Raw genomic sequence first — 27,156 nt, 5'->3', positions numbered from 1 at the left:
ATTTGATTTTCCATTGAAAGTTGTCAAAACATAAAACATGTAGCTTATTAAATGAACAATCCGGGTAAAGGCAACTTAAGCATCCACATCCACAGCGTGTTGTTTAATTGTTCAGCACAGACCATTGATCGAGCAGCTGCCTTCACAACAAAAAACTGTTAGTCCAACATCAATCAGGACATTTGTGAAATAACTTTCTCTGAGCGACGATTGAAAGATGAAAGCATGTTGGTGATAAAGCTCGGCTGTGACTCATCCAACAAAACTAAACTTAACAATGGGACCAAAGAGAAAAATCTAATGTTTGGGTGTTCAAGCTTAAAAACATTAAGATGCGAGCTGCTGTGATCACGTAGTTTAGCATCACAAAGTGTTGTGACCTACGTGACGGACTCAACAGAAGTCAGATCCCTTCAGTGGCAAAAAACTCTCTTGACCTCACAACTACAAATTCAACAAAGGTCCATCAATGCTGCTGTTTTTCTCTTCCTCCCACTACAATAACCAGAAGATGCCAGACCAGAGACAATGGTCTTAGAGGCCGAGGAAATCTGAAAAGAAGTGATAAGTGAACATCTTTTCCTCGGCCCAGTCCTCTGGTGTGTGTGTTCTTATTGAAGACCCTATTGTTGATGTTCTGTGAAGGTTGGCCTTTATCATGCCAGGAGGCCGAGTCGCTTGACTTTTGCAGATAGGAAAGAGTGGATGATGAAGACTATGGTCTTAGGGCAACTGTGGAGGTCCAGCTGCTGCAAGAGGAGAAGAGGAGCATGGAACAGAAAAGAGAGGAAAAAGAGATAAAGATTAATAAATACAGATAAACTTTCACTTTCTTATACACATATTTGCAGACTGATAAAAAAGTAAACAACCCACAGTTGAATAGATTTGAATCCTGTAAAATAGATTTTTAAACATCAATACGTTTAATAAGCAAAACCCTTGACCTTGGGAACATGCAGTCCTCATCAGCAGATTGCTTGTTGACCATTTCTATGACAACTGAGCAGACTCCATTGTCTATGACATATTCAATATAACAGCTCAAGCTTACGTTGATGATAGTTTCACAATATCAAAACTTATACACACCGAGAAATGTCCTATAGATAACGGTAACTTACGATCTCTGCCTCTGGGCCTCCGAAGTCAAGGAACATCATCCGTACTCCGTCGTCTGAGGACATCCTCAGGCGCTCGAAGGGCTGCTGGAGCAGAACACTTTTCCTGACACCCATCTCCTCTGTGTATAACGTGAAGCCCTCGTCGATGTGCACTCCCAGGTTGCACTCCTTCCCGTTCCAGCTACAGGCTGCCGTGGTAGAGGAAACACAGGGTTAGCACACAGAGGGGCAGTATACTGATTTAAAAGCTCCCAGATGGAGTGGTTCACAGAGAAATACAGATTTATATTGCCCATTTATCGTGTCAGTTACAGTTTTGATGTAGAGCCCAGAGCTTTTGGTTGTATCCTCTCAATGTCATACTCTTGTGCAATAAGAGATGTGAAAGATTTGATTTGATCAAATAATACAAATGGTTCAGAAAAGAGACGAATTCTAAATCTTAGATAAAAGTAAAGCCCACTTCTGATACTGAAATTAAACTACTTTACATGATTGAACAAAATCCCTAGACCCACCAGCAGATGGCACTGTATATCTATATTACAACTGCACTGGACGTGAACTAATGCACGTCACAAAGCAAGATGATCCCATTTTCTGAATTAACTACTGTATAAAATGCTGTATGTGGATTATGGAAGTAAAGAGAGTATTTGTGTGCTTTACTCAGAGCAAACATGGGCTCAAAAAACACCACATATATATTTATATACTGCAATTGATACAAAAACTATTGTCTCCTTTCTACCTTTTTCTAAAACATTAAAATAAACAAAAAAAAACAAATCTTTTAGAAACATGGTGACAGAAGAAATCTGCAGAGAAAGAAGACATTCAGCAAAACAGTGTCGTCCCTAAATCATTGTTATTTGCTAGCTGAATAGAAGCAAAGAGCCTGAGCTGTTTTTGTTTGGATGAAAACAATTTGAGGTTTATTCATAGATAAGACTGAAGAGTTTGTGCTATAGATGAAGGAATAATCTAATCCAAGGAAATTTGTTAATCCCAGCATTTTATACTGCTTTACTCTGAAAAACAAATGTTTTCAGGGCCAGTAAACATTGCCAACTAAAGAAACAATAGACCTGTCAATCAAGTTGACAGTGGAAGCAGATTCCAGTCTGCCTGTTGACAAAGGGACTATTCTCTATTCAGACACAAAAAATGTTTTTAGCAAATATTCTGTTTTGTAGAAATTGTACAGAGAAATGAAAAGAAACAATGTTCTGCTAACACAACATTCACTTGGTTAAAATGCACAACTGGCAGGTACTTCGCAGATTTTTCAGTTATTACAGGTTCATACTGTTTGGAACATTATTATTTGCACTATATTTCCCAGAGAACCTGAGTTTGACCTTTAACTTAGAGATGGCCACTGAAATGACAACGCAATGTTGGCATCTCCACAGAGTCTTTTGTACTACAACTATAAATTGTTAACATGTAGGTGTAGGAACTGAGGCACCAGCTCAGACAGAGAACTGGAAGTCTTCCGTACCCGTGGTGACCTCCTTGATGAGCTCAGCAGCGTTGTGGCTGCCCTCCACCAGCAGATGAGTCCATGTGGACAGGTCCTTGGCAGAATCCACTCTGAACACATGGGTCTCCACGCCTTGCTTGGTCCCCGAGCGCAGGCCAAAAGACAGCTCACAGTCCAGGAGAGGAGAACTTTTTCCTGGACCAGAGTGGACCAGTCTGCAGGAGAACATGAGAAAATGAGGGGACTTAGATTTATAGGAAACAATGGAGCCAGAAAAGCTGATGAAAGATCATGCATGCTGGTGTGTTACAGAGAGACAGGGTTGCAGGCGGGAAAAGTGGAATGTTAAGACCTCAGGAGAGAAAGAAGGGAGGGAAATACCATGACTCATAGGTCCTGCTCCCACTAATGTCTTCCAAATGAATGTGACGATATGTGGTGAGTAGTCCAGCAAGTTGGTTATGGAAAGAGTAAATATGTGTTCTTTGGCTAGTTCAAAATAACTCATGGGAAAGTTCTGTTGAATCTATGCTGGGCTGCTCTGGGTGGAGGACAGATCCACTGAGTTTAGAAAACTACCAGTTCTGTGTTGTGTGCATATCTGTAGTGTACGTGGTGTATGTGTGTACTGTATAAGAAGACATTCGTGCATGTGGACCTGGTGGTGATGAGCGGGTGACTCTTGGAGGGGTTGATGAAGGCGTCTATGGTTTCAGGCAAGGTGGGATACAGGAGCAGGTCTTTGTCAGTCAACACAGCCATAACTGGTCTCTCCGGACCCTGAGTCACCTGCATGGTGGACATACGGAACAAAACTGAACAAACTTATCTGCGTCAACAAAGCAGGAAACAGGTTGTTGTTTTAAACTCTGTCTGTGTGTGTGTGTGTGTGTGTGTGTGAGTTTGTGTGTGTGTGTACAAATTAACTAAAAAGCAATGGATGGATTTTCATCAAACTTTTTCGGAATTGGTCAGAGGTTGTGGCTCAAACTCACACTGCGCTCTTACAGGAGAAGGGCTGGTGTTAAGCCGAGGTCTGTCTGCCTGCAGAGGGTGGTTAAAAGCTCCACGTGCTTCCTATGGACAGTCTGACTGTATACAACACATCATCCCTCCAATGCTTTTCTACGATTATTTTTAATAGCACATTTATGACATTCAATAAGTGCCCATGGGAATAAGCAGGGTCCATTCAGGAACAGCAGGGTTGTAAACTGAAACCTGAACCAGACTTGCATCAAGAGCGTGTAACATATTGAACAATTCACTACAGGATACAAACAAAATACTAACAAACATGATTTAATAAGCAAAAAAACAAAAAACAGAATCCTAAACAAAACATCAGACACTGTTTTGAAGTACAGAACCATGCACGGCTGTATTCTTGCATACCTGCTCTGCGATCCAGCCCAGATGTTTCACCTCCATGCCAGGCTGCATGCTCTTCATCTCCTCCTTCACTCCCGGTAAAAGGTTGGCAGCGCCTGCCTGGATCCCATTGTACCAGGACTGGGCCATGGCAGGGTCCTTTGCACGCAGGAACACAGAGTTCTTTCTGTTGGATGAAATCACCTCGAAATACCTGGCAGATGAGATGAGAGGATTAGAGAGAGAGAGAGAGTGATCAGGGAGACAAAATGGAGGTGGGAAAAAGGGCAGCTAGAGAAATAAAAGACACATGGCAAAGAAAGAAAAGCTTGGGGGTGAAGAGGAAGTGTCAGATATTAACAAAGAGAATATCTGAGTAATATGTTCTCAAGAAGTAAAAGTGCCGTTGACAATATTCTCTCCAAAACCATTCTGTTATTTTCAGTAGTATGTTTCATGTAGTACCTGTTTTCTGTGTCTGGGGGGCACTGTTTCCGAGACACCTGACACATCTTCAGCGGGATGCTGCGGGGCTCCTTCACCTCAGCAGGGAAGATATCAGTGCCCCTCTGAGGTGTGGAGGGGGGAGAGTCCCAGGGGTGGCCAGCCCCAGGAGAACCCGAGTTTTTAAAGAAGGCCGACATCTCCTTGATGTACTTCACTGTAGCAGAGTGAGAATTAGATAAGGAGAAAGGGGAGAAGAGAGGATAGAGGAGGGAGAGAAAAGGAATTTTGAGATATTAATATGGAGCCTCTGGCTTCAGATATGAGTTGAAAACTGTAGCAGCACTTTCAGAAAGGCTTCAAAAAACCTGCAGGAAATCCATCTGGAAACGATTCACTTCTACTCAGAAGCTATTATACAACATGTATCATTCTCAGTTATAAAGAAAAAACATTTCCTTATATGGCAACTATTTTGAGGTGTATTACATATTCTATTCTGATGAAGAGGTAAACACACACACACATAGTATAATTTACCAAATTAAAAACCACTTGGACATTCTTGTTATTTCGGGAACATTTGTTTTACTTTAGAGAATGTGCCACAGCTAGAGGAGATCAAATCCATTAAAACTCATGATTTGAGTTGTCAAATTCCGTCCAATAATGGCCATCGGCATCGTGGTTGTGCATTGTCATCCTGCAAAATGAATCCTTGTTATTCCAAGATAAATCAGATAAATGTAAGTTTGTTTCAGTCCTAGATAATTTCATAGCTTAAACAGTTAATATGATCTTCATATTTAAAGAATTGCTGCCCCTTAAGTTTGAGACTTCATGCTGTTGCGGATCATTATTTTAAATTAGACACTCGATGGGTGTTTATTAGATATTGGCATCTACATCGATTTAACATCATAGGAGAGAGAAGGTCAATAAAGGTCCCTGAAGTGATTCAAACCCGTGAAGCTGCGGCACATGGTCAGCATGTTCAACCTCTAAGACAAGGGCCCCCCCATAATTACACAATTTCTGTGGCCTATAATCCAGTTTTACTGAAGTTTTGCACAATTAATCATGATTGCAGCCACAGACAGACATGCATAGAACATGCACACGGAAACACATGGTCTCAGCTCAAGTCCAGCAGGCTGTGGTATGGGTTTGGCTTAGCCACTACTGGAGTAAAAATAGCACAGAGGACACGGCAAGGCATGAGGCTGAAGGCTCAAGGCAGAGCTCTGGTTTCACTGGGGAAGTGTGAAGTGCTCGTCTTGCACTGTACAGTCTAGCCAGAGGGTACGCAAGAGAGTCAGTGCACAGAACAAGAGGAGCGATGAGGCTGCCACAATACAGCCTCAGAAGTTCAGTCTGTCAGATGGTTTGTTAAAATATTTTGTCAAGAGGTGGCGGAGTGATCCGTCGATTAAAGGGTCAGTCGTCATGGAAGTGTCCGTCTGCAGTGTCTTTGAGAAGGACGCCTAACACCGCTTCTCAATCCCAGTAAAGCTGCTTCTGGACACTTAATCTGTCACACTGCTAGTTCAAGTAAGGGCGTTTAGCATTCAGGCATACATAAGTCTCTGGTCTGGAATGGTTTCATGGCAACTCGGTTGAAAAGGATATGACTGATACAGATTCAATGTTCACACGATTGGCATCTAGCACATGATAATAAGCCTGGCAGGAAGCTGGGTTGTTCTCTTGTTATCTCATCCTCAGAATGGAGGGACAACTGTTATCCTAATTCAGTGTCTCAACACATCATCTCCAGCCTCTCTTTCCCATTTAGCTGACAAGTCTCTGTTCAGACAAATTGCTTCTAATGACAGACACCTATGTTCAATCACAACACCGATGTTCAAAGTGTTGCAGAAATGTTATTTGGTGTTAAATTAGTTTTCCTTTGCAAGCATGATTCCAACATTTACAACTGGAAGAGCAGTCAGGGAGGTCAGTGCATTCATCCGTCTGTGCGCCCATCCATCCATATTGTCCACATTGGATCCAGAGCTTTTTAAATCCTCACATACTCCCTCTTTCTCTATCTGTATGATGTACCAGTGATGTTTCCTGGGACATTTTTACGACACAAAAAGTGGGTTAAATACAAACATTATCTCACAAAACTACATGCAAATACACACACAGGAGCGTACAATGTGCTGTGTATTAAAATATCTGTGTGTGGGCAGTGGTATGGTTCTGACTTTGTGTCTGCGATACAGTGAACGGAAAACTGGCAGTGGAATTTGCTCAGATGTGTACTCTTCTTTTCGGATTTCTTGTTTCTGATTTAAATTTTAGTTTTGCCAATATCAGACTGGCATTTACCGTTTGTGGTTGCAAGTGCTCACGACTCTCGTTCCCATGTAAAGTAGTGAATTTGTGTGCACAAAACAGTTTTCTGTTTGTAGAAGGGACTTAATCTTGAATGCAAGTGCTTCTTTTACACTATCCAACACCAACCAGCTCAACCAACAAAGGGAAATGTGCATATGTACACAAAAAACAAATTTACTGGGAAAACACATCCAACAGTGAGACAGTTATGTATAACAGCTACACTTTGAAGTAGCTGTCAACTTGAATGTGTAATGTTTCATGGAAACTAGCTTCTGTCTATTTGTTCATGTGCCAACCCACTGATGTTTGTAACATGGGGTAGCCGACTGCTTTCTTGTTGCTGGACCAAGGCCATTCTGAATTGATGTGGTCGATCTCAATATGGTGTGCGAGGCCACAAGACTGAATGGAATTGGAATTCCCTCTATTATTGTTTCATGTGGAAGCCATTAGAGAAGACTTCCTGACCCCTACACTGAATATGAACAAACGGCAGAATTTCAACAAAAAGAAAAGGCCACGTGTGGGTGGCAGAACAGTGCAGCCAGATGGGAAAACTAGTGCAACACTTTGAAGAATAAAATCTTCAAGAACTTCAAGATGTCAGAGCAGGGGCATGACTGTAGGTACTAAAATCGTATTATGCAAGACTGGGTTAATGTCTGTGATTCATGCTGCACAAACTGCAGAACCGGCTGGGAGAAAACACTAATTATTGCAGGTATAATGAAATGTTTACTTTTGTATAGAGGCTTAACTATTTTCCGAGAAATGTAATGTGAAAATTATCATATTTGTGTTTCCCAGATTAGAATTATTCGGTATTAGCTGTGGCCCCACATACCAAATCAGACGAGATAGCTTTCAAAACAGAGCGCTGAATGAAAAGAAGAGGAGAAGAGCGGGATGGAGAATTAGAAAGGGGGTGCTGAGCGAGGAATGAGACACAGAAAGAAAAAGAAGATTGAGAGTAAGAAAGAAGAATAAGAAAGTGTGAGACAGGCAATACAGAGAGACTAAACATGCAGCTAAGCTGAGCCAGATATGTTGCCATGAGTACCAGTGGTGGCACATTCAATACCGAGCTAAAATTAGCTGGGATGGCACTGTTATTACTTTAGCTTATCTGGCAGCCAGTGAAACTACTTTTGTACCGTGTGTATATGTGTGCACATGCATGTGAATATGAAAAGTTTATTATTTTCATCTGCAGAATCCAGCGCTAAGCTTTTCCTGCTAAAGTCTTTACATTGAACCCCATGAATCCTGACCTCACATTTCCAGACAATTCAGTTTCGACACCATAGCTTTTTCTTCTCTTTTCCAGATTCTCAGAAAGTCCCAACTGCTATGGCACAAGTTTAAATGCTCAATCAATACTTGCCAAAAATGCTGGTTAACTGACTAACTAACTTTTTGATAAAATAAATTAAGTTTGATTAGCTATACTTGTAGGACATGCACTGACTCCTCTACACATTGTGGACAGCCTAACCTTAACCTAACCTCACTTCACATCTTTACCTATGTTTTTCCCCCATTTGCCCCAATGAGCTCTACTGGTCCTAACAAAGTCAATGTTTTTCTGGAAAAGGTCCTGAAAAAGCTAACACACACACACACACACACTGTAGAAACAATTCTCAAAAGCTTTGAACCATCAGGTGTCCACTCATAAAAGCATCAGGTTGATGGCAGTCATTAACACGCCTCTTGACTTGTGGCGAAAAAGTGGCATTGACTTGTCAGGGACTAAACTAATGCTAGACACAGCCCCTCCTCCCCTGGGGACTGGTTACCGTGGGAGCAGCTGGAATGTCATTGGCCAGTCAGCGACCTCAGAAGCATGCAGTTGGCTCTGTAAACCATGTCAGGCAAAGAATGTCCCCATGTTACGCCGCCAACGAGGAACGATGTCTTGGGCCAAAACAATGTCATAAATAACGGCTCAAATTACGGGGAACAATTACTGCTTCTATTCAATGCGTTGAGGTCTATAAATGTAAAGGGAGAAAGGCATTAATGGGCCAACTTAATGCGTCTGCCAATCAGATCTGATGATGTGGGAAAGGAATAGCTTTGGAGTAGCTGGGATGTGGACTGTGCATTAGAGGATGCAACAACATCAGACATGTTGCTTCTATTTTATAGATTTAGAAAACAAAGTTAAGCATTCGAACAGGAACACACATGTTTGCACATATGTGATAGAAATTGTAATAACATGTGTTTTCATATAGCACAAATAAGTTTACTTTTTGAACTGTAAAAGGCTCTGCTCAGTGCAAATTGAATAAGGACATGTTGGCAACTTGGGGCCAATCCAACAAGCTGTACACAAGACTAATATACCAGCACCTCATAGAAACCATATAGCATCATCAGCATTCATTAGGAGTCATGTTTATAAATGTCCAACAAATATACAGTACGTCCATGTACTGTCTCCAACAAACCTTGAGAATACATTCGGCCTTTTAGCTCTTAGATGTGAGACTTCATTCATCAGCTTATTGTAGCGTCGACTGTCTTCAGTTTTTTAATTATGCAAGTAGTGTGCATTTGTAAACTTGAAGAAGATAATTGGATGAAAATCTAAATAGTTAAGTTGTCAAACCTAAATAAGAGGCTAAGAGCTTTGGATTTTTCACTACTGCTTTAAAGTTATGCATAAGTAATTTCATCAGTGGTTTAATTGTTAATATACTGATTATAGAATCATCAAGGGATTATTTAAAAAACATTGATTTAATCCTTAAAAATTAAGACTAAAATGTTATTTGTGATTGTTTTGAGGTTTGTGTCCACACAAATGAAAAAGTCCACGTGCGTGCTTCTTTTTATTTATCTCTTTGAAGTACAGATAATTAATGCTGGCTACTTGTCCTCAGTGTTTTGCTGATTAACATGTGTCTCTTCCTGGCAGCATCATCGGAAGATTTCTCCTGTTCAGAATGGTTTAGATAAGTTCATAGCTCCTATAGCCCAACTCATTAAAATCATGGATAGATGCCAACCTCATGGGTGGTGGATGTAAGGTATGGTATCAGAGAGGCAGACAGGGAGAGTGGGCAGAGCACCCTGAATCAGATTTAAACAAATTCACACACTGCCCAAGTACAGATTTGATTACCTTGCATAGTGTGTCAAGAGAGTTAATTATCCTAATTCAACAAAGTGAAAGTGAAGAAAACTTGAACAGGATCTGGCGAAAGACAAAAACAGAGGGAAGAGAAGGCTCGGCTGCACACATTCCCACTTCAATTTCAAAATTCTCTTTTATAACTTTCTACCTGGAGATCTGTTTCCTGTCTGAGGCGCAAAGTAACTCATTCTCCCAGTAATAGGTTTGTATATGTTTGCACACTGTGATTCAAAGTGGTAACTTGCTGTGTGACCAATGAGTCTAATTTACAATTAATTTTCATTTGATGAATTGAAATGATGTAAACGTCTGCTTCTCGATTTTATAATAGCAATATGGTCAAAGTTAATGTCAAATTGAAGATACTATTATTCATTTCCTTCTCATCTATTTATGGTTTCGTGCATACATGTATTTATACCGTGTGTAATAACCAATTTAATCCTGATAATGGCTGCACAGACAGCCTCCAATGCCATTCCCCTTCTCTCCATCCCTCCCCAGTTTGCAAATTCTGCACAATGCTGTGAGATGGTTCAGTGGAGTCTAAGCCTGTAATGAAGTGAGAAGAGTGGCACAAAGACTTGGCCACCAATTTATCAGGGGCCCTGGATCAGGGCAGTGGGATTCGGAGGGGGCCTGTTTAGCAAAGTTGACGCCACAGAGGGAGAAGCGTCTGAGGGAGAGTTGTGATTTAATAAAGCTATGTTATTTTGCGAGTTAATCCATTTCCTTGCTGAGTCGAAGCACAATGTCCTTACGGGCCAGCAGCTCTGAAGGAGAGGGAACTGAACTTTGTGTGCAGAGCGTTGGGAGGTTTCCCAGCAGGGATTTCACTCAGACTCAGGACACAAGCAACTAGAGGACAGTGTGGACTCAGGCAACAGATGACTGGTGTGGACAGTTATTACATCCATCCATTATCGGTTCAGTTTATCCTTTTTATGGTAGCAGGGGGAGCTGCAATCCAGTCTGACACTAGGTGAGAGGCAGGGTACACCCACTACAAGTTTCCAGCATAACTCAGGGCCAACACACAGAAACAACCACTCTCACAGTCACATCAACTGTCCAATTAGCCTAACCCCAACCTACATGTCTTTGTACTGTGAGAGGAAACTGGAGTACCTTGAGAATACCCACAGAGACAAGGGAAGAACATACAAACTCCACACAGAACCAGGATTCAAACTGGGAACCTTATTGCTGTGAGGTAACGGCACCACACTGGACAGTTTTGATTTAAATACACAAGCTTTTACCTAACTTAACTGCTCAGTCTTTTTTTTAATCAAATATTTAAAAGAGTAATTCATAGGGACAGCAAATTTGCAACGCTGCTTAAACACGGCTGAAATGTATTTACTTTTAATGAAAATTAAGCCAGTTCAGCAAACGTCTTTATGTGGCCTAGAGACACAAAAAGTATTTTCAAGTAAGACTTATTTGAACCAAGAAAGTCAAGTGCTGGCAAAAGAGTCTACATCAAATTATAAAGGTCGTTGTCAATAAAGGATATGGGACCACATGCTCTAATGATGCTCCCACAAATAGAAAGACATTCTTTCACAGAACAGTGTTATTTTTAGATACACAAAGTACACTCAATACCTTACAATAAAATGAAGCTTTAAATGTGCAGTGGTGATTTTTTTTGTCTGCCACTGCATATTGTCAGAAGAGAGTATTGAGAACAAAGATCCAAGAGGTAGTGGGATACCAGCGAGAAGTTGCTGAGGCGTTCAGGGGAAAGGTTTATTTTCAAAGTAATAATTACTCTGTCACAGGAGTGAGATCAAGGAGGTTTTAATTAGGTTTTAAAGTATATGCATGTCATTGGCACAGCTCTACATATGTAAAGGCAGTTATGACATCGCTCAGCTTGCTTAAAGCAGGGCTGAGACCCGACTACGCTGCCAAGAGGTTCCTCAAATCACACATAAAGTTCCAGTATCAGCAATGGTTGGGTTCATGTTTTCCATTTACAAAGATCTATCGGAAAAGCATGGACTTTAACTTTGTGTTCCAGTTAGAAAAGCAGTTGTATTTGCTACAGGTAACACTGCAACATTGTTTAATAGACTCTACTTTGTCCCTGTATTTTAAAAAACATTTCAGGAGGAGAAAGTTAATGGGTCCCGAACCAGAAATGTAGTAAAGACAGCATAGTGGGCCTTAGTGGCAGAGGACACACCACTGACTGTGCCAATCCAGCGTGAAAGGCTTTCCACGCAATGTCTGAGACACCAACAGTAAAAGAAATTCATTAATCCATGTGGTCTGACTCAGAGGAAGAAAAACAGACAGGATTATCATGCTGCAGACAACAACATACACAAAACAGAGACTGATTAGGGAGAGAGGAGAACAACAGCAGCTCTTGAGATGTTTGAGCACACTCCGGTTTCCCAGAAATACATGGACTTTGGCTGTTTTTCTTCAAAAAGTTCAGAATGCTGCAGACATTCCTTGAGAAGCAAGGGACACAAGAGGGACAAACACGAGGGCAACTGAAGAACGCTCGAAAAGCAGCTGCCACCCACCACATGAATAGATATTAGCTTAAACACATAAATTTAACATCTCACATCTCTGACTGAGCTGTTGCAATCTGGGCAAAAGACGAATTGAGAAAATCTCACTTGCCTCTCCAACATGTCTGGCAGGGTTCAAGGGGCCACCTTCAGTTTGGATGTGTGCACATTCACGGCCAAGCGGTTGAGCTCAGTATATTTACAGATTACATTATGTGCTGTGTCCCAATCAAAACCTTTCTCCAAAAAGCTACTATATTCCAACACGCTAACTTAAACATATTGAATCAGTGTAAAAAGATAAGGCTGAATTATATACAGTATCTTGTTAAAAAAGATCGTCTGGTAAATATCTCCTCTTGAGCAGCTTCACCCACATGTCCTTGAAGAGCTTGATTTGTAGATAGGAAATAAGAGTTTTAGCCCTCAAAGCTAAATGAAGCTAAAACTGCGAGTATGCATTCTTCATCCTTGTGAAAGAGCCGCAGTGTCTGTCCTTGCTTCACCAGCTCAGACGTTACTACTTCAATATGATCATTGTTCTCCCTGAATATACCTGAGTAACCAAAACTATGAGGAAGTGATGTTATGTTTAAATGGGGCTCTGTGCTGTAGTTGCAGATTAATAAACAACTTGTATCTATACCTGTCAGCCATACAAATGCAGTAAGTAAAGGGATTTGATGAAAGGAGAAGTGAGCTGTGTGTGTATATGTGTGTGTGTGCATGTCAGAGAGACAGGGGGAGAGATTAGGTTTGGTGTTAGGTCTTGTTGAGAGCGCTGACAGACACAAATGAACCTCTTCAAATCTAATCTCACCTCATGCACTCCTGATAGACACTCCTGCTTTCCCATATTTAAATTTCACATTCTGGCAGTTTTAAAGTGACGGGTAAATGCACCGTCTAGAGGAAATGATATAGTCAATGTAGTCAGATTCATTAGATACAGTCAAAAGTGCAACCACTCTGTCAGAGTCCACTGGGACTTCATATAAGAAAATGTAATGATTCCCATTCAGAGTATATCCGCCATGATGGTCATAAGCTGCAGTGAGAGAGGCTGTTTCTTAGAGTGAGGACTTGGTCTCTGGGACACAACCAATTTTACCGGTTGTCAAAAATTATTGACTGGGATGAGTCTCATATGAATATTTCTGAATTTATGTTTTGAAACAGTTTTGTTTCACATATTTTAGCTGAACGAGGTACTAACATTAAGACTTTGTACAAAGTCAATCAATAGTTCAAGCTTACAAATTGGCAAGCAGCCCATCAGGGATGACAGAAATCTGGAGACGTGATACAGCTTACAACACGTCCAGAACACTTCTCAAACATAAAGGAGGCTCTGGACCAGGGACAGCATGCAACCGTACAGCTTCCATAACTAAGCCTATTTAATCCATGTGTGTGCACTGAGCCTGAGCACAACTACCTTAATGAAAAGGACAAGACAGAAAGAGCCAGCAGTCAAATGTCTTGGCAGAACAGACTAGGTTTTCCTAACTCAGGTCCTCATTCTCTCTTGTGCACAGACACACTCATACAAAAGCATGGAAAAGTAAGTTCCTCTGGATATCGCAAATTCAGACTGGCATTAGGCTAATACCCTCACGAGAACCAAAATGAACTCACTGTTCAACACCGACAAACTTTGTTGTTAGACATGGGCCAAAGTGTAATTTCAAAAGGTACATTTCAGTATTTTTTGTTGCCAAGCAGGACGAGCTACCCAGCCTGGCATTGCCAAAGCTATTCGCATTAGTGAATGGGTCTGGAACCTCTGGGTTTATGTTCAATCTCCTAGGAGTGTTATCTGCGGCTGCAGACCAAAATGTCCCTGGACGCAAATGGATCGACCTTCGACCAATAGGAGCAATTGTGATGTAGTGCAGAGTGACAGAATAATATAAACAGACAGCAACAAAAGAGCTGTGAAGGTGGAGTATCGATATGTACTCCTCCGTTCTGCCACGTGGCCGTGAAGAGGGAGTGTTGTCTCATTTCTCTCACTGCTCATGTTATAACGTTTTCAGTAAAGGGAAGAAGTTTCTATGTACAGAACTAACTTTACATTGAAATAACACAATGTAAACATGCTGACTGGCTGTGTATTGACAAATAGATCGATCTGTAACCTGTGTCCTGCTGTTGTCAAATATGTTGTAAAAATGTCGGTTGATAATGGTTGTTAGTTGATGTTGATTGTCACTGTGATAACATTGGTTGGCTGTTGATGATGTAGCGAGTGTTGTCCCAATTCCTAGGGGAGGATTTTTTAGCCGTCACCCTTGTGGCTCCATTTGGAGGTGGACACTTCCAGCAAAGGGCACTTCATATCAAGATGTAGGGCCAAGGGAGAGGAATTGGAACAGGGCCTAAGAGCTCAAAACTGACAAATAATGTGCTTTTAGTGCAGTTGTCTTCTTTCATTCTGAGCCTTACTTTTCATCACTTACTGTATGTACAAACAAGTCAAATACAATGTATGCGTTTGAGAGGAGACTGTCTAAGATGACATCATTACTCCCACATGAATGCATTAAACATCTGACCCCTATCTATGACTGCAGCTTTGTCCTTCTGTGGCTGTAAGGATCAGCTAAAAGACTTCTCCCTCCAGATGTGGTTGGATTTTAAACTAGTGTATTTCAAAACATATCTCTCCATTAATTCACTAAACCAAAAGGTCAAGTACATCACCAGTCACTCAAACTGGTAAACTAATGAGGCACAGTTGCTCAGCAAAGTCAGGGCTTGGCATCTCTTCTCAGGGGTCTTAAAATAGGCCTCGTAAGCTCAATCCTCTCTATTCGGCTATCGATCATATGTTTGAGTGTTTTTACGCTGGCTCAACCGCGAGACATTAAACCACCAGTCGTCCTGTTTATAATTGACTCTGTCCTGTATATGGACCACATGAACAATAGGCATGGCTGGTTGTGAATTCAATTAGTATGTATCACTACTATGGAAAGTCAAAGATAAGATTTGTTTGGGTTTTCAAGAGTTCACATTCCTTTCCTTGTCCATCACTGAAGCTTTACCTTCTTCTACTGCACTAGCCATGTTGGAGCAGCTCTTTGACCCCTTTGGAACATGGAGAGCTTTCACACATACACACTGACACCTGCATTTTATGCACAAATGCACCTTCTTACACCCTTAACTTATCCCCACATTCAAACTTACCTCAGTTTCTATTTTACACATTGTTTGTGGGTGTAAGTCTCCATGTGTGCAAGTATACTTTTGGCATTTGGTGGTATACTTACTGTGTGTAAGCTTTTCTGTCAGACACTGGTTACCCAGGGAACAGCTTTACCAGTGAACTATTCCCACCACCCACCCTTTCTTTCGCAGATGCACACATGCCCGCACGGACACACACACACACACAATTTCCTAGCCCCATGGTTTCTTCATACAGTAGTGGAATGAGCCCTGTCTTGGCAGGCAAGCAGGTGGCAATGATGGATGTGTCTTCAGTGAGAGTTGAATCCAAATTAAAACAGGGTAGAAGGCAGTGGGACAGTTCAGAGAGCAGAGTACTACATCGCTCATCCAGTCCCTTTAGAGCTGCTTCATACACGACTGCAGCTTCTTTAATTCTCTCCTCATCTCTATTTTACATTTGATGCCTGTGGCAGAAACTCTATGACTGTATTAAAAAGGCATATTCAGGAGTGATAATAAGGTGTGGTAAAATGTGAAGCTGTCCTATGCAACTGCTCTCTCCATCCTCTTCTCTAACCCTCCTCATAAGCACAAACTTTAAGTATGGAAGTGGCACTAGTCCTGTCAGGCCCATAAATAAAAGTGAGTCTGTAAATGTTCCTGTGATGAAAGTGAAGGCAGTTGTGGTTTTATGTTTTCACATGGCCTGTTTTGTTTATCTGACCTTATTGTTTTTTCTCTTCCTCACACACATATTGATTGTTCAATCACTTTTTAGATTTAACATATGAAAGAGGAAGAGGTTTTGAGAATAAACATTAATGTAGTTGTTTGTTTCTTCAAGCAGACAGATTGAAATAGTGTTTATGGTAAGAGGTTTGGGGAAGGAGGAAGAGGGTTTTAAACACATTCACACCTCATGCTGACACTTGGAAGACGCCCTTGATGTCTGCTAAGAAATTGGATCGGACATTGACTTATTGCAAAGCTATAAAGTGAAGCTATTTGCAGTTGTAAAACATACACACAGCTTGGAACATTAACTCAGCTTGACTCCAGTCATTTTCTTGTTTTTGCAATTTGTAAATCTTGTACACAAAGACACACACACACAAAAAAACCTAGCAACCTTGAAAACATTCTTCACCTTGATAACACTGCTAAATGTGTGAGATCTTTCATGTGCTGCGTGAAAAACAATCACATTTGCATTAATCTAAGGTGAGAACTGTTTAATGCAAGATATTATAAATATTTCCTAACTTGCCTTCCGCAGAGGTCAAAAAGGACAAGGAAATCCTGTTGGGCATCACAAAAAATGCCCAACAGGCTACTTGTTTAACTGCTGAACTGTTGTCAAAGTACTTATCTGGCACATTCAAATCCTTCTGATTCACATATTCAAGATGTTTCAATGTGATGGAGGCAGTTTCTCCTTGATCTCAGTCAAGGCCCTCTGTATTATGAATTTCACACAGCAATGGAAATTGCCTTGAGCACAGCAGTGGTGGAGAGTTAGTTGCTGTGCACATAAGAAACACTGCTACTCTGACCTTTAGCACTGTGGTGGTGCCAGGAGGGAACTTGTCTCTGACTGCTGGATAAAATGCCTTAACCAAAACAAGCAGTGAACATCTTGTCGTATTCATAAGTATTTTTAAGATGCACTAATAGCCTTGAAATAAAATCTGAAACGTACAAACACCCTCAAGTATTAATCAAAACCTTTCCTTCTTTATTTCCTCTATTCCTTAAAAAAGTACTCTAAATCCTGCTCGATTTAGACCGATATCTCTACACAAACAGGAATTGCAGAACATCAAAAAATACACACAAATTCAACCCTCTCACTTTAGCGAGCCTTCAAACCTCTTACTTCTCTTCACTCCTCTATCAGGTCCTCGGTGGGGAGGGAAACCCATGAAATGATTCCTGACATGACGGATCACAGAACAGCGCCGGTTGAGCCGTCTGATATCAACACTTTTCTGCCTGACTGTGGACAAGGCAAGCAGGGGGATTTGCAATGATTTCCCCTGGCTGTAGCTCTGGCTGTTTCCGCTCAGCTGACTGACTGTTACTGGCGCTGGCCCACTGCGTGAGTTCATCCACAGAAATGCTGTCAAGAGGAAAACTGGTAACTCTGGTTTCAGTGTTCCCCCTATTTTTACATTCATTTTCTCAGATGGAAAGTGTATCTAATGTTACACCCACTGAGTCATTTTGATTTCATACAGCTCATTTGGGGCTGCTTTAAAGGAGAAACTGTTACTGTTTCTCTATCCTAGTAACTGGTGAGACTTTGACATGCTCATTCATCTGGAACCAAAGGTTGGTAACGCCTATGGTTGGAAGCGTCTGCTTGACTGAACGTAACTGTTAGACAATGTCCATGTTCTCTCACAGAACATGGACAGGGACACAGAGAATGTACAGATCTATAGAAAGAATTATAAAAGCAAAACATAAAACGTGTCAAGCTTTGTGGTTCCTGATAAAAAAACATATTCTTTTTGAAAAGTAACATCCTGTATAAATCATCACTCAACCTTTGTCAGCTTAGTGGGAGATGCAGGATTCTTGTGATGCAACCAGTTGGCAAGAGAAAGGGTTTGCTTTTAAGCCTCTCTTCACTGTCCTCTCAACTAAAGATCAGTCCCACTATGTCGTTTCATACCACACACACACACAACTAAAATGTAAGGATCAGACAGAAAAGGAGAAAAGAAGTGATACAGCACATTACCTCTGTCTGCTCAGATGAATGAGCAAGAGGAGAGAAGAACACCTGCAAACACCTGCTGACTCCACTGCAAACCTTCCTCTTCACACAGCAGGTCTTAGACCATAACTTCTCCACTGCGCTAGCATGAGCTTAAAGTACTTTCGATCATCGTCAAAAGGTGTTTGATGTTTAGGAAGACTGCTCATTAGCATGCTGGGATGCTCAGAGGTGTGAGCCACAACTATATTCTTGAAATATGAGTCTTTGGTTTCCTCCTGCTCTTTCAGTTCAACTCATTATTTAGATGTTTCGGAGGAAACCTGATCAAAGTTCTGATTTATCGTCTCGCCTGTCTCAGTGCATCGCATATGGCCCCTCAAGGAAAATTCAAACAGAGTGAAATGTATCAAAAAGATAAGAAAAGTTCCCATTCTTTCTGTTTATGTATCAATTTGGAGCTGAGGAGTGTAGATAACATAGGTTTGAAGTTTTTCATGAGAGACACCTATTTTCTCCCCTTCTCTGACTATTTGATTGTTAAGAAATTTGTATGAAATGCCTCTTTTCCATTCAACAGAACAGATTTCATATCCAGATGAGGATAGATATTGCAATATACCACATTCTACTGTGTATGTTTGGGCCAAGTCTCAAATTTAAAGTTGCAACAGCAGCTGATATTGCCTCCATCTTTATGATTATTTGCCACATGGTTTGTGACAGTGAAAAGCCTCTTACAACATCTGAGTCTGGGGTTTTGTTTTGAGCACTCAACTGCAATGAAGCAACAGAGCAAAACACAAGTAAATAACATTTATTTTATAATGAAAAGTGTAAAAAACATTTTGGATAATTTAAAAAAACTCGACTTTGACGGCCAAAGTAATAAATGGGAAACACAGGATTAAAATCTCCATCATTTCTGCATTACTTCTGTTCAGAATCAAAAACACCTTACCTTCAAGGATGACTTCTTTGCCAGTTTTCTTCAACGCTTGCACAGCTTCATCATGTGTGGCCTCCCTCAAGTCATAACCATTGACAGACAGAATGGCGTCACCAACGTAAAGAGCCTCAGTCTGGTCAGCAGCCAGGCCCTTAAAAATCTTGGAGATAAGTATTGGCATCTTGTTCTCCCGCCCACCTGCATTACAAGACAGAAAAAACAATGAGGTTTCATTTTATCATTGTCTATGGAACCTGTTGTTTTACATTGTTGCGTCTGTGATAACATACACCCACACTTAAACTACTCAACCATGTCACTTGAACATTTGACCCCTGATCAGCATCACAGAGCAGCTTGGAAATAAGTTCTTTACTACCAATGCAATCCATACAATGGGTGAGTAAGAAATAAGAAAAAACAAAATTATAAAATGAAGAGCTTGGTTAGTAGCTTTGATTGAACAAAACAGCCCGTATGCTACCTTTATTTAGTTTTCAACCACTAACCTCCCTTATATTTCAGCATTAAATACAAATGTAATCAGTTAAACCTCTATCCTCAAGTTCTGTCTCTTCCGATCCCCACCTTACTCGTTAAATAAAGGTCAGCAAGAAAGCTGATGGTCTTGCTAATCTTGCAGCAGGCTTATTCTCTCCATGGGAAATATCATCATTATTATCAGCTATCACTTGGACTCTGACCTTCAGGCAAGGGAGAAATTATCCAAAGAGGATTACATCTAATTAATTGAAAATACATTTCCCACAGGTTGCTTCCTATAGGTGATTACTTAGGATTTAACTCATACATCTTCCTTTGGAGGCTACAGTGCAGTGCTCTCAACACAGCAACACCAGGGTTGTGCTGATAACCCCCTTCAGGGAGCTGATCTGGAATGCATGGCGAATTCATCACTTTGGCAGATGTCGCACAGCTGTTGAGATTCAATGCCTCAGTGCATGTAGACAGCAGAGTGCAAACGTTGATTCAAAATCTTTATTTAGAATAGTTTTAATAAGAAAACAATAAAACTGTGCATATATCCACAGCTACAGGAATGACAAGTCGGCTAAGTAGAAAACTAGCTTTGCTGATTTGAAGCATTATCAACGAAAACAACAGTATCGCAGATAAAGAAAGATTATGAAGGGACAAATGCAGTGATTACATGCCATGCCAACTCTTGAGGAGAGACATTCCTCTACGAGAATAGGAAACAGAATAGAAAAAACAGCTAAACTCGGCCTGCTATACTGCAGGAGAAAAGCTGCCACAATTTGCTGTCACAGATTAAGTTTTCAGCCATGGCTGATACTTTCTAGCTAATCAGTGTTCAGTATCTACCACAATTAGGATGGAATTATTATTAATGTGCGATTCTAAATGTCAATTTAATAGTCTGTTGCACTGTGAGGTCAGTGTCCTGCTCACTCACCCCTACGCAAACCTTTCCCAGCTCGAGGATTACATTTAAATACCTTCCAGTCACAAGCTGCTTCTCTAACCTTCAGGTTACCTTTACCCCCAATTTGCACAACCCTAGAAATTATAGCGAATTACATTACTCCATGATCCCTATTCACTGCATGACAAGTCCACAGTTCTACTACCAATACACAACTGCAGACTTACTATCTGTATCACCTATAATACGCTGAAAGCTTTAACACCAGACACCCAGCATTTATTGAGAACTGTGTCTATGTCAAGAATATAGAAATTCAATAATTGTCAAATGATTTGCACTAAATTGGAGAATAAACATTAAAACAGTAAAAAAAACATAGAGAAAACCTAAGGATGTCCCCATCATCTCAATTTCCATGTAAATTACATTGACATATAAATGTACTCTACTCAGTCTTAAATAAGAAAACAGTCAAAATTGAGCACAACTTAGGTAGGCAGGTATTGGTTTGCTGAGGTGTAGACTGTAGCCCCAACTGTGGCATTTAACCTGCATTGCACATTAATAAAATGTATATAATAACTTACAAGTTATTCTAATGGCCTTGTAAAATATACAGTACATACAACACTAGTGTTGAGCTGCTGGTCCAAAATGAAAACTGACCAAACTGAATGGGAATGAGCAGTATTTCCATTAAAGCCTAAAACATATACCAGTGTACGCTCTGTAAAATAAGAAGTTTCTTTTTCACCCTTATACAAACTACAGTTTAAAGTCTGACCTTAGTGGGGCAGTCAAGGGAAATGAGGCCAAACAACAATGGCATGATCCATCTTCCACCTTTACGCCTCCACATACTTCTAATGTCAAACACCTTTTATTGACAATGACGGCTGAATAAACATCCGTGACATATTGACGGAAAAATACTGTCAATATGTCTGCCACTCCTTGCACAACCTGTAATCCTCCAATGCTGCCTTCCAATCCCTGCCATCCCCACCCCTCTTCCTCCAACTTCCTCTGGCAAACACAGTTCAGCACCCGCCAGCTGGCAGCCTGTCACTCACTTGACAGCAGGGAGGTGGCGGCGGAGGTGGTGGAGGTGGTGGAGGAGCCAGCCCATGACAGGTAAATGAATGGTACCGGGTTATACAACAATGACATGTACCTAATTAGGTAGTTTTGTGCTTGCAGTGTGTTTGTGTTGATAATGTTCCTTTCAAAGAATGTAGCATGATAAGCACTTAACTTCCTCAAACTTCCACAGCTGTGCAGCGTGCAGTGCATAGAGCAACCAAACTGTTTTTAACACAAAACAAAATAATTTGGTTTCCTGATAAGACTGGAAGGCATAGACTGTTAATGGACGACAGGTCCCCACTTTTCCCCACAAAGTCAAAATATCCTGCATTCGAACACAGCCATCTTGCACAAGTCTGTGTCGTAGCGATATTTGGGTTGGAGCTATGTCCTGCCAACAAATGGGCTCAACCAATCACGAGTGAGTTTCAGTTGTAAACCGTGCTATGTTTTACCCCATTCTTACGGCATCAAATACCTAACGTAAGCGAAACTTACCTGACAAATGAACACTCAGACATACATTAGAATTTTTAGTTTGGTCCGTGTCCCATCCACTATCATGGAGGAGGCTGCATTTATGACTTATACTGCAGACGGCCACCAGGAGGCAGTTGCGGCGCTTTGGCCTCAGTTTTGGGAGCTGTCCTGTTGTCCATATATACAGTTCAGGCATTAAAGAATGTCTTTCATAATATGGTGTCCACCACTGATTTCAATTTACATCAAATCCAGCATAAATGGGGCAAAGCCCACAGGGACATTTAAAACAATGTGTTCAAGTCCAAACTTTTCAGGTCGACTACCACCCAGCAAGCTCACACCCGAGTAGCTCAGCAGAAAGGTCTGCATCAGCAAGCTCCTCCTCCCTCTGACCAGTGGGCCTGTCGACACACCAGGAGCCTCACTTCCTAGGCTCCCCTCTTAAATTTAGACATGCGAGAGAAAAGGCTGACTGCCTCCGTGCTTTTCTGCAAGCAGGGGTGGGCTCCCTAAAATTAACACTAGTGGAGTAGTTCCCTCCCAGCCACATAGCTTTCATCTTTGGCCGATGACAACTGCCGGCCGAGGACTGCTCCTCTCAGCTGTTCACAATGTGGTGTCGGTTAGCCCACAACAACTTTAGCCGTGTTCTTTCATTAGCTTTACACTTTTTCTTTCTTTGGCCTTTCTCTCTCTCTATCCCTCTGCTAAACCCCCTTCTCCTCCCGCGCTTCATCTTCGCCTTTGAACAACCAGGCATCACAACAGTGTCAAGTCAGCAGGGTGGCAGCAATGATTTTGTTTTAATCACATGCTGTCTGATTTTCAAAGCCTCCAGTTTTCCAGAGAGATGGACATTACATTTACGTCATTAGGGGCCGGCTTTGTTGTTGTTGGTGGCAACGATGGGAGAACTCAAATTAACATGTCCGCAGCAGCCACAGTGACAAACGTCTACGACAATGGAGCAAGACTCCAGCGGCTGTCAATCAAACCAACCCCTATGCACTGCTGAGCGGCCAAGTGATAACCTGCCAATACTTGTCCACTGCAGACCTGTCAGGAGGCGGAGGCTGTAGCTAACTCTCATGCATGCACGTTCAAACATAATGCACACATACAACCCTATCAGAACACAGGACCATGATTCACCACATCATTTACTAACTTAGCTGTGATAGAGCACAATTCAAAACCTGAGCTTCACCATGATAACCCCAAATAAGCGCAGTTTAGGGCGATTGAACCATATCGTGAGGCACTGGAGAAGAATAGATTTAAAGTCTGTAACTAAACGGAAATAGTGATAAAAAAGATGGAAAAAGCATCACTTAGATGTATGCAATGTATAAATACTGTTCAGATGGCATTGTCCCTGGAACATCTATTGTATCTTCTATATTTACATAACTTCCGAATGTTCAACCCTGCCCTGTTTCTTCACGTTGAGATCGCCGCTGAGATAAGTGGCCTGTTGCTGCAGGTTAAGGAAACGGAAACAAGGTAAAGGCATTCATCAGCCGCCGCACAGTACACACTGCAGGTATGTGAGCCGGGCTTGTAAGATATGGAGAGGTCACAACCTTCTCCCATTGACAAGTCGAAGGAGCGTACGCTGGTGTGACCTTGATGTGCAGCAGCAGGGTCTGTACACGTTTGAGCTGCTCGTCTTCGGTTACAAAGTGAATCGACCGGTGATGAAGATCTTTAAGCGAAAGCCAAACCAGCTTGCTTACAGGTTGTGGCCGGGACGTCCACCAGTCAGGAGGTTGTGGTTTCGATCCCCGGGTTCTCTCATTTGTCATTGGGCAAGATACTGAACCCGAAATTGCTTCTGACACCAATGTGAGAATGAGGTGCGATTGAAAAAGAATGACATAAGCACACTGAAAAATAAACTTGTTTACAATCCGACATGATTGATAACTTTCACTTAAAAAAACTTCAATTCTGTGGCACCAATTGAAACATTTTTCTTTTTTCAGTGCAATGGAAATGACTGTGTGAATGAATATTGTTGTGCAAACTGCTTTGAGAGGCCATTCAGTCAACAAGAGTATTATATAAATGCAGTCAATTTACTACTGTAGAAACTCTGATGGATTTATCCTGTTTTTGTGCCACTGGTTCAGCCACAGTTAGTTCCCACAACCATCTTTCTGAGCACTCTTCAGATATATTCGGCTCGCAATTACATATTAAGCTGAAAACTAAAAGTTGCATTACAGAAAAAGACATACTCAAAGTTGACATGTTATTATTGTGTTGGTTTATAAAATTGATTCTCAATTTAACATGTTATCTCCTGGTTGTATGTGTCCACCTGGTTCATAAATAGCAGACAAGTTTTGCTGTTGCAATTAAAATAGATTAATGGCAGCTTCTAGAACTTCTTTGGAGGGAGAGAGCGGGACGTCCACAAACCTGAAAGATGTTATCCTGTGACTCAGAGATTAAAAATCAAATTCTGAGTGTAGCTCAGGAGGTAGAGCGGGTTGTCTACAAACCAGAAGGTTGTTGGTTTGATTCCAGTCCCCCCTAATTCTGTGTGATAAAAGTGTCCATGGGTAATATACTGGCAGTGTGTGATTGATGTCTGATATAGAAAGTGCTGCACATATGTTAACGTGTATTAATACGTGTTAATGGCAAAACTGTAGTGTAAAGTGCTTTTAGTTTGCACCAAGGCGATGATGGCACGATATAGACACAATATTTTCCCAATTCAACATGTCACACTCAGTTTTTTTTGGTTTTAATTACTAAGTTTTATTAGAAAGCCGGTGACTCAAGCATTTCATTGCCAGCGACTGGTTAATGTTATTGTTGTGCATTTGATGATAAACACTTGAAACTTTCCCACGTGCAAAGGACTCATAAATCGACCAAATCAAAACTTTAAAAAAAAAAAAAAAAACTTTAGATTTTTGCAGAGCAACTTATTCCTGACAGCTTCTAGAGACTTTATTCACTATGACGGGTGTTTATGGAGGAAAGAAAACTTTTCAGATGTTCCTGCTGTAGTCTCAGCTCCACAGGTTTATCACCACGCTGGTAGAAACCGACCGTGACTCCTCAGCGTGTCCGGTGACCGCGGGACGGACGCATGCTTCCTCGGCTTCAACTTTTACACGTCACGCAGAAAAAATGAGTTTGTTACCTGAGTTTGTTAAGAACTTATAAGAATTCATGTTGATAAAATAAAGCTCAGAAGTTTGATTAATAAAACTGACGGTCCACTTTGAGTTAGCTCGGTGAACCGGGACGTCGTCGTCGTCCTTGCCGGGAAAGTGCTCCTCAAACTCCGGCTGCAAACTTGTGTGCCCTGCCGGTGAAAGTCGCCATTGCTGATTCTGACAGCTTCTTTCTCGTTCTTTACCTTTGATGCTGATCCCGAGTCCGCCGACATCCTGCTTGGTGACCCGCACGGTCCGCTTCACGTTGGTGATGGTTTCCGGGACCGGGGACGAGCTGAGGTTCGGGGGGTCTCCGTTGAGGGCTCCGCCGCCGCCGCCGGGGGGACTCGGGCCGGGCTTGGCGGGCTCGTCGGCTCCCTCGCCCGGGTTGACGGTCAGCGTGTCCCCGGTGAGCGTGGCCAGGACCCGGGTCCAGCGGTCCACCGTCACACGGAGCTCCAGCAGTCCCGTCTTCTGCTCCTTCATCGCGGCCGCCATGTTCAACGCATTCCTGGAATAACTCGAGACGGGCTGGCGGTCCTGTAGAGAGACAGGGGGAGGAGGGAGGGGAGGACGGGGTCTCTCCTCTCTCTCTCTATCTCTCTCTCTCTCTCTCTCTCTCTCTCTCTCTCTCTCTCTCTCTCTCTCTCTCTCTCTCTCTCTCTCTCTCTCATTTCTGGCCCCCCCTCTATACCTCTACTTCTCTTTCCATCTCCTTCTGTATCTCTCCCTCTTGTTCTTCCCCCCCTCGATCCCATCTTCCTCCCCCACTCTCCTGTTCTTTCTTCTACTCTTTCTCCTCTTTCTCCACTTCTTTCTCTCTCCCTCTTTCCTTCTTTTTCTACCCCTCTCTTCTTCTCTTTCCCCCCTTCTATCTCCCCTCTCTCTCTTTCTCTTTCTCCCCCTTCTTTCTCTCTCTCTTTCCTTCTTTTTCTACCCCTCTCTTCTCTTTTTCCCCTTCTATCTCCCCTCTCTCTCCTTCTCTTTCTCCCCTTCTTTCTCTCTGCCTCTTTCCTTCTCTTTCTACCCCTCTCTTCTTCTCATTCTCTCGTACTCTCTCCTCTTCCTCTCCCCTCTCTCACCTTCTCTTTCTCCCCCTCTTTCTTTCTCTTTCTACCCCTCTCTTCTTCTCTTACTCTCTCCTCTTTCTCTCTCCCTCTTTCGCCCCTTCTCTTTCTCTCCCTCTCTCTGCTTCTCTTCACCCCCCCCCCCTCCCTCTGTACTCAGTGTCTTTAAAGAGGTTTATGCAGAAGTAAAGTTAATTGAGGGCGATACGATTAGCTATGGTGTTGACACTCACACACACACACACACACACACACACACACATACACACACACAGTTAAAGTTCAAAGGGCTTCTAGTTAAATCCCTCCATTAATGAACTGTGAGTGGGTGGGTCACACATGATGAGGTTCCTTTATTTATTTATATTAAGAGCACTGATTGCACAGATCACATATCTAATCTGCAGAGCGCCCTGCAGACCCAGAGACCTCAGCTGCAGCTGGAGGAACAGGCGTCCTGTCAGGAAGACAAGCATCACTACATGTGTCCAGGACCAGAGACACCAGGAGGACATCTCACACTGAACCCTGGCATCAAATCCTCATGACTGTGAACTCTGCTGCTGTATATTAGGTTAAGTTTATTGGGGGGCACATTATCTATCAATCAGTCAGTTAAAGGTTGTTTG

The 27,156-nt window shown here is 41.9% G+C and overlaps 1 protein-coding gene across 1 annotated transcript; it reads right to left on the bottom strand.

The window, feature by feature from the left end:
- Positions 1–75: 75 nt before the first annotated feature.
- On the bottom strand, positions 76–25,958 carry snta1 (syntrophin, alpha 1). Its single transcript, XM_061070314.1, has 8 exons — positions 25,664–25,958; positions 19,317–19,502; positions 4,447–4,642; positions 4,006–4,195; positions 3,269–3,399; positions 2,629–2,825; positions 1,125–1,312; positions 76–749 (listed from the first exon to the last, which is right to left on the bottom strand). The coding sequence occupies exons 1-8, from the start codon at positions 25,956–25,958 to the stop codon at positions 657–659; spliced, it is 1,476 nt and encodes a 491-aa protein (XP_060926297.1). The 3' UTR covers positions 76–656.
- Positions 25,959–27,156: the final 1,198 nt, after the last annotated feature.

The sequence above is a fragment of the Limanda limanda genome, chromosome 4, assembly GCF_963576545.1.
Source record: "Limanda limanda chromosome 4, fLimLim1.1, whole genome shotgun sequence".
Taxonomy (NCBI): Eukaryota; Metazoa; Chordata; class Actinopteri; order Pleuronectiformes; family Pleuronectidae; genus Limanda; species Limanda limanda.
This window is presented reverse-complemented; position numbering and strand designations above follow the sequence as displayed.

What these genes read in the sequence shown, in the direction of transcription:
- snta1 (XM_061070314.1), bottom strand. Translation starts at nt 25,958, where the DNA reads ATGGCGGCCGCGATGAAGGAGCAGAAGACGGGACTGCTGGAGCTCCGT. An exon ending in TGGGCTGGATCGCAGAGCAG is followed by an intron (nt 3,400 to 4,005) that starts GTATGCAAGAAT and finishes TCCACCATGCAG; the next exon opens with GTGACTCAGGGTCCGGAGAG. An exon ending in GAGGCCCAGAGGCAGAGATC is followed by an intron (nt 750 to 1,124) that starts GTAAGTTACCGT and finishes CTCCTCTTGCAG; the next exon opens with CAGCTGGACCTCCACAGTTG.